Source organism: Dermacentor silvarum, chromosome 2 (assembly GCF_013339745.2).
Source record: "Dermacentor silvarum isolate Dsil-2018 chromosome 2, BIME_Dsil_1.4, whole genome shotgun sequence".
NCBI lineage: Eukaryota > Metazoa > Arthropoda > Arachnida > Ixodida > Ixodidae > Dermacentor > Dermacentor silvarum.
The window spans coordinates 162,116,920-162,129,719 of NC_051155.1; the positions used below are offsets into that span (position 1 = coordinate 162,116,920).

The 12,800-nt window shown below is 43.3% G+C and overlaps 1 protein-coding gene across 2 annotated transcripts in view; it reads left to right on the forward strand.

Annotated features, from left to right (window-relative positions):
* LOC119441985 (ceramide transfer protein-like) overlaps positions 1-12,800 on the forward strand; it is a 47,794-nt gene that overhangs the window by 21,540 nt on the left and 13,454 nt on the right. For both annotated transcript variants that reach the window (XM_037706668.2, XM_049661788.1), the window contains 4 exons: positions 2,892-2,990; positions 6,651-6,740; positions 8,693-8,767; positions 11,288-11,513. In XM_037706668.2, coding sequence (XP_037562596.1) covers positions 2,892-2,990; positions 6,651-6,740; positions 8,693-8,767; positions 11,288-11,513 — 490 coding nt within the window. The remainder of the gene's footprint in view (positions 1-2,891; positions 2,991-6,650; positions 6,741-8,692; positions 8,768-11,287; positions 11,514-12,800) is intronic.

A 12,800-nucleotide genomic window follows, 5' to 3' on the forward strand; every position in this document is an offset into this window, starting at 1 on the left:
AAACTACCTTGAGTCGACCCCGTGGCTGCTTCGCATACTACTCAGGGTTCCCCAACGGGAAGATGGTGTAATTTTCTCTCTCGTTCCCGACGCGCGCTCTCTTTATCTTTCGTCCGTAGCTGTGGTTTACCCGAATGATCCCCCGGTGCTTCGCCCACTCATCATCATTCACTTCGTGGATATGCTGTGATTTTTTTTTGCAGAAGCCTAATCTTTCAATCTAGCTCGACTTAATATTTTCCTTCTTTGTCCCTTGAAAGAACAGTATCCCTGGGAAGTCAAGGAACAATTAAAACATAAAAACAGAACCCGGAACAAGTTGCCACCATCTCATCACATAATGACTTTTCTCTAAAATGAAGTGTTTTTCTGCCATAACTTGGCGACTTTGTCCACAAACGTCACCAACACTGCTCGGTATGTTGTAGCTCGAGTTGTGTACTACAATGCTAGGATGAAATGCGAGTGAGAGGAAACAGAGCAGTGCTCCTCCTTGCACCTGATCACTTGAAATTGTTACGTGTGGTTGAGGCATAACCAGGAACTGAACTCTCCTTAGCACCAAAACTAAGTGTCCATTGATGAATTACACTGATGTCGCACGCACTGGCCTGTATGGCCTGTAAGGGGAGGAAAATGTGCCTCATTGTTTTGTTGCGTTGATGCTCCATTTCAGCATGACAGTATGTGCATTTTAAAGCATTAGTCCTTTTATTCTGTTGTCTCTTGAACATTTTACTGTTGATGAATTGGCACTGCCTTATAAAGAAATGTTAGAGCCTTAAATGCCCTTGTGAAGAGCCAGAAGCATATAGGTTACTATTTTGGTGTATTTTGTTGCTCATAGATGTTGGTCCTCTACGTCAGTACTGTCTTTGGCAGCTTCACTAGGTCTCGTGAACATTAGCAGCTTAGCATTATGTCTTCCTAAGCATCACCACAGAATTGTGGAAATTGTTGACATGTGTTGCAGCGCATGTTCTGGCAGACAGTATTATAGCACTCTGCCCCCCTCCACCATACATTAAAGAAATGAAGGCAAATCGTACATGTACAGCTTTAAAGCTAAGCAGTGTTCATGCATGCATGTGTTATGCCCTCTTTTTTTTTTTATAAAAGAGCCTTGTGCCTTCTGTGTAGTTTGTGTTGTCGCTGTTGTCCTGCCATGTAGTTGCTCAAAATTCCATTGCAGCCGCCTGTTTGCAACAGTTTGGAGGTCTTCTTTCACACTGTTCTGAGCTGTCAACATGTCCCGTGGGGCAAGCTCAGTCTGTTATCTTAGTTGGCCTCTCGCGTTTCATGGCTTGTGGAGTGGGGGAGCGTGCCCTGTCCTCTCTGCCTGATATGCAACCTTGTCTGGCAGCCCAGTCGGGCAGGCGATCTGATCTTTGCCGGTTGGTGGCAGATGGCACCGCGGTGCTGCCGCGCTCGCTTCTCCACCAAGCTGACGAAGTTCTGTTCGTGCTTGTGCATTTGCCAGATTGGCTGCTACCCGCAAGATGATGAAGAGGTTCGCTGGGGTGCTCGTGTTGTTCATCTTTTCTCTTCTCATTCTCTCACTCTGCTTGGTGTGATTACTGCTTTTTGCTGCTTGTGTACTCATCATGCGTGCTGAGTTGTATCTTTATATCTAGGACAGATAACATAACGTACATTTTTTTTAGCGTTTTTTTTTTTTTTTTTTTCAAATGGCATCTGCTCAGGCAGAGAGGCTATCACTGCCTGAACATATTTTCTTTTGTTTTGGCTCTCATTATCAAGTAGGAACTGCTTCCTTACTGCTGAACAGTACTTTCTTTATCAAATACTTATGTAGTAGTGATTGGGCATTTATGTGGGCTTTAAGGCACGTACAAGTCTTCGCTTGTTGTTTGGGACATTGGCTTTGGAGATTGATGAAAAAAAAAAAGTGCTTCCTTCCTTCATCTAGTTTTTGCTTGCTTGCACAAAGTGTAAAAATCAAGACCTTCAAGTATTCCTATCTCGTCTCTGACATTTGGTGAAGAGAAGAATGTTCAGCCTATTGGCAAGGCTGCAAGTGTTCTTTTCTTGAAGGAGCATTTACATCTTGCTCTGGGAAGCTTTATGTGTGCATAAAATTTAGTTTATACATGGCACGTAGTTGCACAGACAAAAGTAATTGGTTTTCTGGGTGGCTGCGCATCTTCAGCTGCATAGCTAGATTAAAATTTAGGCTGGCATTAGTCAGTAGAGTCAATAACTTAAACCAGCCTGTGTTTCTGCACATAAACAGCCGCTCGTTGGAGATTTCACAGATAACAGAGAAGTGCCCAGCCATTTTTCAGTATAGATGTAAGCATCTTTTGAAGTAAGGCTTGTGAACATTAAATTGGCAAAAGCTCAAGAAAAATGTTTTTACAACTTTCATTCTGTCTTTTCCTGGCATGGATAATAACAAGAGTGGGTGTCATACATTCTTCGATATAACATACATGTGCTGAAATTTGTTTGTGTCGCATTTTGGCACATCCAGATTGGCTGAACAGTAGAGCAGTCTGTGCATGGGGGCATACTAGTAGAAGGATGCATCAAATTTTGTTGGGGCGCCTCGTTCCCACTTGTTGCTTTCAGACTGGTCAGACGGGGCAGTCAGTGCATTGATTCTAATGTGAATGGCAGAAGTTGCAACTGTGTGTCAGTAGTTACTGGGGAACATAATCCAGGGCAATTTGCTTCATTAAAAAAAAAAAATCTGTCTTGCAGGTGTTTCGCATGTTGAGTTTGTCATAATAGGACGTAGGGTTGAGTTTTCCTGTTTTGGGAGTTGCACCAAAATCGCAGCGACGCATTGCATGTTTGAGTAACGTGGCGAGACGTCTAAAGGAGTTTTGCCGTCATCTGAGGAACGGTGGACCACACTGTGAACGCAGGAGGTGGACAAGCGCAAGAAGATGGAGGAGGCATACAAACAAGCTATGTCCGAGGCCAGGTCGCAGCCTCCGGCTGTCCTTGGAGGCCCCGATTACGAAGTGAGCAGCCCTTCAGTCATTCATTTATTTGTTTGTCTCAATGCGAAGCACCCTTGTAGTCCAGACTTTGGCTCTAGTGCCATTAGGAGCAGGCAGAAATTTTGGTGGATAGAAGCATAGGTCAGCACACTCACTCACGAGCACACCAACTCGCACTCGCCCTACACTGATTTCATATACGGGGGAGAGAGTGTAAGTGACAAAAGGTGTGACTGCAGGTGGATATAAATGGGAATGAGTGGCGGTGAGGTTCAGTTAACATGAGAATTAACAGGAGTGAGTGCCGGTTAACGTGACTGTGAACGAATGTCAGTAAGTTTGAATGGATGTGAGGGACTGTCGGCGAGTGCGAGTTGACACAAGTATGAACGTAAGTGCTGGCGAGTGTGAATTGGTGCGAGTGTGCGCATTACCGTAAAATTCCGAGCAAGCGCCCCCGCCCGTGCAAGAGCCCCCCCCCCCCCCCCCCTTTAACTTCACTGCTAATTTAAAATTTCCGCGCCGTTCTGGGAAAGCGCCCCCCTCCCGCTTCGCACCAATACTGGCCTGCCACATCCAGTCAACGAAAATAATGGCAAATTCGGCATATCGCACCGGCGCGCATCAGGGTGCTCCGATAAGCCGTTTCATCAAATCATGGTTGCACCCGGACGCCCCAGTGGGCACACATGCGCATCGGGGCGAACTGCGGCTATTGGTCTGTAGTTCACGGACCGCCGGCCGACGGCGAGATCTGCATCTCACACGGCACAGAGGATTTCCCTGCGGCACAGCGGCATGACCACTCGGCGACAGAGGAGTGGACGCGGCTACGCTCTGGCGTCGCCGGCAGCTTCACCGCTGCTAATCACTCGCTACCTATATCGTCCGTAGGCCTTTTCCAGTTCACTTCGAATCTGTAGGAGACAGCGCTTCAGAACGAACCGCCGACACTCCCAAGCAGCAATGTTTTGTTACCGTCGTTGCTGCTTTACCCTCTCCTCGCAATAATTTCACACGATGAAGAAAACATGCTGATATTTGAGGCGCCACCAGCTGCGATGCGAGCATGGCCGAGCCGCGGTTCGCTGTCCGCCGTCGGTAGCCACGCGCTGCAGCTGAGCTTGACTTGTATCGGAACTCTCATTAGTGCTAAACGTTTCACCGTGGACATGGTTTTTAATAAAGTGAACATTACGCATTACTTTACTCTAGCGGACATAATTTTGCCTGGAATAGAAGCTGCATAACCAGTGTTCGTGTCGCCGGTCGCGGCGACGCATCGTTGCTGCGTCGATGCACTCTTTCTGTAGTTCTTTCGATGGTTTTGAGAGTGATAAACACCACTAACAAATCTTTGTCTTAATAACGTTCATGTTCAATAAAATTTTAATGCCATTCCCACTGCGCTTCTTTTTCTCTTTTTTTTTTTGCGGGAAAATTTTGTTGTTGCCATCTTGAATTTTGGTGCAGTTCCGGGATAGCGCCCCCCCTAACTTTGTCGGTAATTTCGACTTGCTTGAGGAGGGCCACTTGCTCGGAATTTTACGATAGTGGATGCTGGTAAGTGTGAATGAAAGTGAGTATAAACACAGTGCGAGTGATTGTTGATGAGCATGTGTTAGCATGACTAGGAGCGTGAGTGAGTGTGAGAAGACGTGAATGAGTATATAGCCTGAAGAAGAAATAGACACGTGGCTTTTAGTAGCCTCAGGTGTCGGCTCAAAGTCCTTGGACTCGGGCGGCATCTTCGGCTTGCCGGACAGCCCAGAGCTGATCTTCAAGCTCCGAACTTTGCAGGGCCGCTGGGAGCAAAGCCTGAAAAAGTATTTGTGAGTACGAGCAAGTGTCCACTTAGTGGGCCGACCTATGGGTAGGAGTATGTCTAGTCATCGGCAAATATGAGAGATGATCGAATTCATTGTTATGCAGTGGCATACCATCCAGCATTTATACAATATTCTGTCTTTTTTTTTTTTTTGCCTGACATTTTGAGCTTCTTTGCAATTGGCACATTGGCACCAATAGTTCTAGGATTCTTCATTTGCATCCAGTTTAGGGCAAAACTGATTTTAATAGAATACAAACACATCTCGCCTGTCGATTACCCAGAACCTGATTTTTCTGACCTGCGCTATCTTTTGAACCTACCTCTATCAATGCCAACCGAATATTTGGCCACTGTTACGTGAATATTTCATAAATAAACTGCTAGAACATTTACATTTGTGTGTGGCGCACAATATTCTTGCTGCGACTACAGAAAAAAGTGCCCATTCCTGCAGAATGGAGTTATTGAATTTTTTTAACCAGTCAACAGCTTGAGTAATAAAACAATTTTAGTATATTTCACCAAATTTTAGTATTTGTGGGCTTCGACTGTAGAGTTCTTCAAATTGTAAGGTTGGCAGATCTGTAGAGATTACTTGTGATCTATGGATTAGATTTTGACTTGTCAATATGCAACAAGTAACTTTCGTCTTGAAACATTTGGCCTCATTGAACACATTTATGTGGGACGTGTGTGTTTAGCTATTGTGACCTCTTGAAAGCAATGTGGGTGGTCACAATTTTTGATAGGGTACATAATCCTATTCAGGCACAATGTCTAATAGCACATGGCAACGATAAGTGGTAAAATTGTTAGTAGTAAAGAAAATAGTCGTGCTGAAAGTGTGTAGGTTGCAGCTTAAAAGACACTTTTGGTCGGAGCTCTACTGCAAAATTGATTATTGTGTACGAGTTGTGTCAAGAAAAAGACGAGGTGAATGTCTAGATGCCTGCTGGCACCGCCCTTATGCGGTTACACAGTAGATTCCCTTATTTTGTTGTCGTTTTCAAGTAATGCACTGCATTGTGTAGGTTTCTGAATGTGGCTAGCCGTACCTTCCAGGTACAGTAGGGTTAAAATATTCGGTTCCATTTTTGTACCTGAAGTATGAAATTGGCGCACGGAGACCACATATCGAGTGCATGAAACTTGACAAAAATGAAAAATTTCTTGCTTTGTACTTTTGGTGTCTGCTTTTGACGACGATGAAGATACAATAAAAGCATAAAAAAGAAATAATTGTTGACAGACAAAATTAACTAGTGCCTGAAGGGGAGGGATATCTGTGGTTTGCTCATGTTTGGGGAGGAGGTGCACAATAGACTCTGTTGGCTCTAAGGATATCTGTAAGAAAACGAAGAATGTGAGGCTGTGGCAGCAAGAACAAAGGCTGGCTACTTGAGACTATGTGGATGCCCACGCCACATCACGTGATGTGATGCTTCGCACCGGCAACCCAACACCTCGGGAACTTCCGCACCATTCACAGAGCTGGGACAGGAGGCCGCTTGTTTAGTGCCTCCTGCGACGGCCTCTAGAATTGTAATTGTGTCATCGAGGTTGATCTTTCTTTGCCGTGCACCTTATCAGGGTTCCTTAATCTGTATATCTTTTGCAATGAATGGCTCACAAAGAGCGTACATGAGTGTTATTTCCCATGCTGGCTATCCACAGAAAGGACAACTTGCTTAGTTGAGGTTCTTGCAACTGCATTGAATTAAAGCATGCTCATTGGGACTTGACCTAATGTATTATTTAGAACAAATTCTAAATAGAAAATGTGTTGTTTAATTGAGGCTTTTACTAACCTGCCCCCCCCCCCCTTTTTTTTTTGGCTGATTGGTGCGCAGGAGGGACCACACAGCATGATTAATGAAGACGAGTTCTTTGATGCCATCGATGCTGCACTGGACAGAAATGAGCAGCAGGAAGAGGAACGGGTAAGATGATTTTGTTGAGCGCTCCCTCGTGGCCGCTTGGGCATAATGCCTCTGCAAACCTTTGTTGTGCTTCTCCGCCTCCGTGCGAATCTTAGTGATTATATTTTTGAACAAAGGTTCTTGCATTGTGATCTGTGATTAAATGACCATATGTATTTGGGAGGAACGGGCTTGAGCGTACAGTTGGGCACAAAAGCTTACGGGACATAGGTTCTGCTACAGGGGTGAATTACTGCTCAGTTAAGGCATGACATCGATAATTTGATGGTTCACTGTGTAGACTGCAAATACTACTACAAATTGAAACTTTTGATGTAAAGCTGTGTGCCCAGGCGTCGCAGGAATTCAACTTTTGTCGCAAACACTGTGTCCCGTAAACTTACATTGGTGATGGTAAAACATATTTTAAGGTTCTTTAATTTAATCCTTGCAGTGCCCGAAGGGTATTGCAGAAGGGAATGGTCAAAGAAAATAAAGATTGCACTTTTACGTTAGCACTCGCTTGTTACTGTAGACAGGCTTCAGTGACAGATTTAAATTCAGAAGTACAGAGGATGTTGGTGGCAGAAGTGGCAGGTATTACCATTTATTCGCTGTCATTGGGATGAGTAAAAGAACAAGTTGGTGCTATGAAGAGATATGAAGGGGCATCGCTTCCAGGATCTCGTCTCAAGGATTTTTTTAGGAATGTTTTGTATTGGTGGAGTAGTTGCAAACACCGAAAAGCTCCCCTCGGAAGCTTTCTTTGTCTTGTTTTTTTCTTTCCAAATAGTACACTGAAATCGTCAATGCACTGCTGTACAGAGCAATGCTGTGCCCACGGTTGCTTGACTGTGTTGCATTTTGTTTGTTTCACACATTGTAAAGTGCCTATGCTGGAACATGTGTGTTCAATGTTCATGCTTTCTCATAAATTCAAGCATAGGCATGATAAGACATGGCTCACCTTGAGGTTTCTCTTTCATCTTCTTTCCTTTCTTTTAGCAATAGCTTCTTCCACCCCACTCACATTGCTAACTAAACATGGCCCATGCTATCTGTGCGCTAGCACTGCTTTGTCATGGCCACTGAAGGAACTGGGCCAATAGCCTGATTTAATGAACGAATTCGGCTCTTATTCTCATATGCTCCTTTGATGTCATAGGGCTGAAGAATGTTGACAGGGTTACAATAAAATAGTAGGAAAGCCAGAGTGACCTCCAGAGTGGAAATGTTGGTTCTCCACTGCAATACAAGTACATAATATTTTGCCCAAGTATTCAAGTGGCACGCGGGAGGTTTTGTGCTTGTAAAGTGTTGCAGGACCTCTTTGAACAGACAGCTTGATTTGTAAACAGTACTTGTGGCCTATTAGTCTATCTGTGGTGACAATTGATTGTTCAACTTATAGGCAGGTACTTATGCTTGTCAGACAACACTATAACAATGTCTAGCATATAAATCTGGGCCACCTTTACTACCATGTCACAGCACATTTCACCTTGATGGGACACCTGATGAATGTTTGACAATTCACGGCGTAGCACTGTGTGTCTCGCTGATTCTATTTACTTTAGTAAGTTGCATTTGTACCGACATAGCTTGTCGAAGTTTGTCCTAGAAGCAAGCAAGGCCTCCCCCAGGTAATTTCATTGTCAAGCAATAAAACCTTGTTGGAGCAACAGCTGTCATCCTCGATGCAGCATTCATCAGACGTGACACTGGGATTCATGTCATGCAAGAATGCTCATATTGTAGCAATTTCTTGTTGCACTGGTTTCTTTTGTGTCGTGCACTGTGATTGCGATGACCTTTGCTCTTTTGTTGCTTTTTTTTTTTTTTCATCTATCCTATAGATGCCATTATTATGCACAAGTTTCTTTCTTTTTCTCTTGCTGTCATGAAGACATTTATTAGCTTTGCTTGCAAAGTTGCTCAATGATGTGACCGTTTTTTTTTTCTTCGTCTTCCAGCGTCAAATAAAGAACAGGGTACGGGAGATGCTGCGACCAGCCTCCGCAGCATCTCAACATCCACTCTGGAAAGAGGTTCGTGCACTTTGTCATTTCTTCCCACTAAAGGCCTCACTTGTCAAAGAACAGCTTTTTTTTTTTTTTTTTTTGCTTCTTTTGTTTGCATTGTGCCAACCACTGTCATTCACATCAAATTAATTGGATTTTTTTTTTCTTTTTTTCGCATTCAGTCTCTTTTTTTTTTTACCTCTTGTTCCCAGCCTCAATTTCTGCCAAACATTTGTACTTGACCTTATTTCTAGAGTAGGGAAGCTTTGGCCCACATTTCAAGGTGCCCCACGGTGTAAACAGCATGACAGATATTATTTTTTTGTCCAGCCGTCCTCCGTTAGGTCGGGAGCTTTTGGCTCTGTGCACACGCTCTGTAGACAATCGCGGAGAAGATCAGTTGTAGCGATTAAACTGTTGCTGCTATAGCAATTATCATGACAAAGAAGTCGAAGAAGACCATTAAGTATACAACGCCAGCATTGGTAAGAAGCGCTACGCTACTAACTTCTCTGCATATACAGCATGCTGTTTGTAGACATTTCTAGATTAAGTGCAGAGTTAAGGGGGGAGACTGCTCTTCGGAGCCGAAAATTGGCCCAAATATCTTTTCATGTTCCCTTGCTCCAGATTAGTGTAGACCATTTATTTTTTTGCTTTATTGGACCCCTGTATCATCTTTGATTGATTTAGTGTTTGCCATAATGACCATGAAGATGTCATGACATGTTTTTTTTTTTTTGTTTTTTTCCACGTTATTGCAAAGCAGAGTTTATGCTTTGGAGTGAGGATATACGTCCTTCCTTTAATTCGAACTTCTTTAATTCGAACAAATTTTCGGGCCCCTTGGAGTTCGAATTATTGAGATTCGACCGTATATAAGTCGATTGCTCTTACTTGTACATGTTGCAAATTACTGGAACACATCATATACAAGCATGTAAGTGAATTCTTGGACCTTAACACGGTCTTATCACCGACTCACATGGGTTCAGGCGTGGTTTTTTCACGTTTACACAGCTAGTTGAGGAAATTCATGATTTTGCCAAGGCCTTTGATAAGTTGCCCCACCCAAAGCTATTTCTTGAACTATCATGCATTTTAAAAACAGTATGATTTGTAATTGGATCCTGTCTTACTTAACATCAAAGTATCAATATGTCATTTTAAACAGTCTCTTCAGGTTTGCTTTCAGTTCTCAGGTGCCCCCAGGTTCCATGTTAGATCCGTTGTTGTTCCTTCTATACATAAATGACATTGTTGAGGGCACAATGTTAAAATCCGACGTTACGCTGGCGACTGTGTATTATATTCTGTTATTAATTCAACTGGGTATCAGCTTCAGCTAAACATACAACTTATGAACTGTTTCAATGGTGCAACACACGGCCAATGTCAGTAAACATTGATAAAAGTGTTGTCATGTCTGTAACAAATAAAGTGCATGTCCTGTTATTTGACCGCATACTGGATATAAGCATACTATCAAGCGTCAAGCATTACAACTATCTAGATCTTCATATTTGCAATAATCTGCGTTGGAACAATCACATAGCCCAAATCTCACTAACCAGGCAATGTCGAAGCTACATTACATGAAACGTTCCCTTCGCAATTCTTTATGGGAAACAAAGCTTACAGTATACAAAACTCTTATTTTACTTATTCTTGAGTACGCTAATATTATTTGGGAGCATTTTACTCGGGTGAATATCAACAGATTAGAAAGAGTTCAAAGTAAAGTGTCGAGATTTATTTTTTATCACTATGGCAGGGTATCTATTTCGGGATTGGTGACAAAAGCTGGTCTAAAACACACCTCGGAGAGGAATAAAATTGCACGACTATGCTTTATTATACTAGAAGGTGCCATAGTCTTTCAATACTAGTTCCATTTCAGCGAAAAAAATTGTTTCAGTATTCTTTCTTCCTGTGAATGATAATAGAGTGGAATGACTTGGACTCGTGTACAGTTGAAACAGAAAACGTTGAAAATTTTCAAAAATTCATTACCAGGAAACATATTCTGTGACTATCACTTCGGCGACACTATTGCCTTCGCGTGACGTAATGCTCAATCAGCCAGCCAGCTCATCTGATCTTTCTCCACCAGCCAATCTGCGTGTGCCTGACAGCCGAGGCGATACCATCGCTGAAAGTGGCCGTCGCAGAATATGTCCCCAACTGATCGGTCCTTTGTATGCGTTCTTTCTCTTTTTTTTATGCATGTATCCACATTTGTATGAATGAAATCATGATGTGCTTTTTCTTTTTTACTGCTTTCTGTTTGAGAGACTTGTCATGATGTAATCATCGTTCGCTACCCACTCTGCAACGGCTCCCCCTGGAGCTCTCGAAACTGTCTTTTCTTGGGTGCCATGTTTTGTGAACCTATCGCTGCAGGTTTTAGTTGCATTAGTCACCTAAACTTCCTAAAGGAAAAAAAGATACGCACTGCTATGACTTTGTCATATTTGACTCAGTATTAGCTGTGTGTCAAATGTTGTCTGCCGTTTGGTTTGTAACTCCCTGCAATTTTTTATGCAGGTGGAGGACATTACAATGGAACAGCTGCGCTATGCCAAGATGGGTGTCGGGGAGGGCGGTTGGCAGCTGTTTGCTGAAGACGGTGAGATGAAGATGTACCGAAGAGAAGTGGAAGAGGGTGGCATCGTATGTGACCCCCTCAAGGCAGTGCACATTGTGCGTGGTGTCACGGGCCGCGAGGTGTGCCACTACTTCTTCAACCCTGAAGTGCGCTTCGACTGGGAGAGTGAGTGTGCACTTTTGCATTTTGTTGCCATACCTATAGGGTCGTGTGAATAGTGGATTTCGAAGCGACTTCAAAGGAATGGTGATACTGGCCGGATATTTTTAATCTACTATCGAATAGTTGCCATTCAAAAATCTTGGCCGCAAAGTGGCATGCAAGACAATTATTGGATACGTGCAATCATTAAGTAGACTAATTTAGGAGAATGAGACCACCATTAATTCAAGTATGACTTATTTATTGGAATACATTTCACAATGTTGATGTCATTCACTCATCTTGTCGCTTTGTTTCGGAACATTATTATTTTTTTCATGAGTTCATGGTATCATGAGGTGTTCATGAGTATCACGTAAATAAAACTTTGAGGGATTGTGAAGGTTAGAAATTTTTAAATGTTCGAAAATGGTTTTTCTAACTTAGTGTCTGGACGCAGCGGTGGTGAGAAAAGTGCTGGCAACCAGGGTGCCAAGATTGTCAAAGATGACACCTGTGTATATCGGCGCTTCGGGAACTCGTTGCGTGGTTTCTTTTGCCCATTGTTAAACAAAGTTGATGAAATGATTTCAATTGATATACAGTCAACGTCTGAAAAAGCAGGCAGTCCGAAAACATGAATGCATGCCTTTTACTGCTCCCAAGGGTCCAAATTGCCACAGGCACGTCTGAAATAGCTCGAAAGGTCCGCGAGTACATTTATTAGGCGTATCGGTGCTCGTATTGAGATAGGAGATGGTGAGTGCATGCGTGTATAATTAAGGAATGCATACCGTGTCCCCTGACAATTGCCCCTTCCCACTTTTGATATGCTTAACCGCGTAATACTGCTGTATTGAGGCGAAGCTGGCTTTCGGGCCGTGCTTTCCCAGCTTCGAAGCAATTGGCGAGGATCGCAAAGGTGGAGTCAGCGCCATTTCAGTTCGCCAACAGCAGCGAACTGTTTCAATGAAAAAGACGGCACCGAACAGCAAGAAACTTGGTAGCAAACATCGAAGTAGCCAAGCCTAGCGTTGCCGCAGTTGTGGCTGCGGCTGCCAGCGGATCTGATTATTATAAGACAGTAAACAAACTCGTGACCATTTGCCAACACTTCGAAAAGCATGAATATTACAACTGCTCTTGAAGCGAATGTCGAATAGCGTAATATTCGAAACTACTACAGTGTAGACCACTTATAACGTAAGTCGGCGGAGTCACGAATATCCGCACTATAAGCGGTACCGCACTATAACCAAAACAACTATTTTATTTCGATAATGGGCACTTCAGGCGCATTTCTGCCATCGC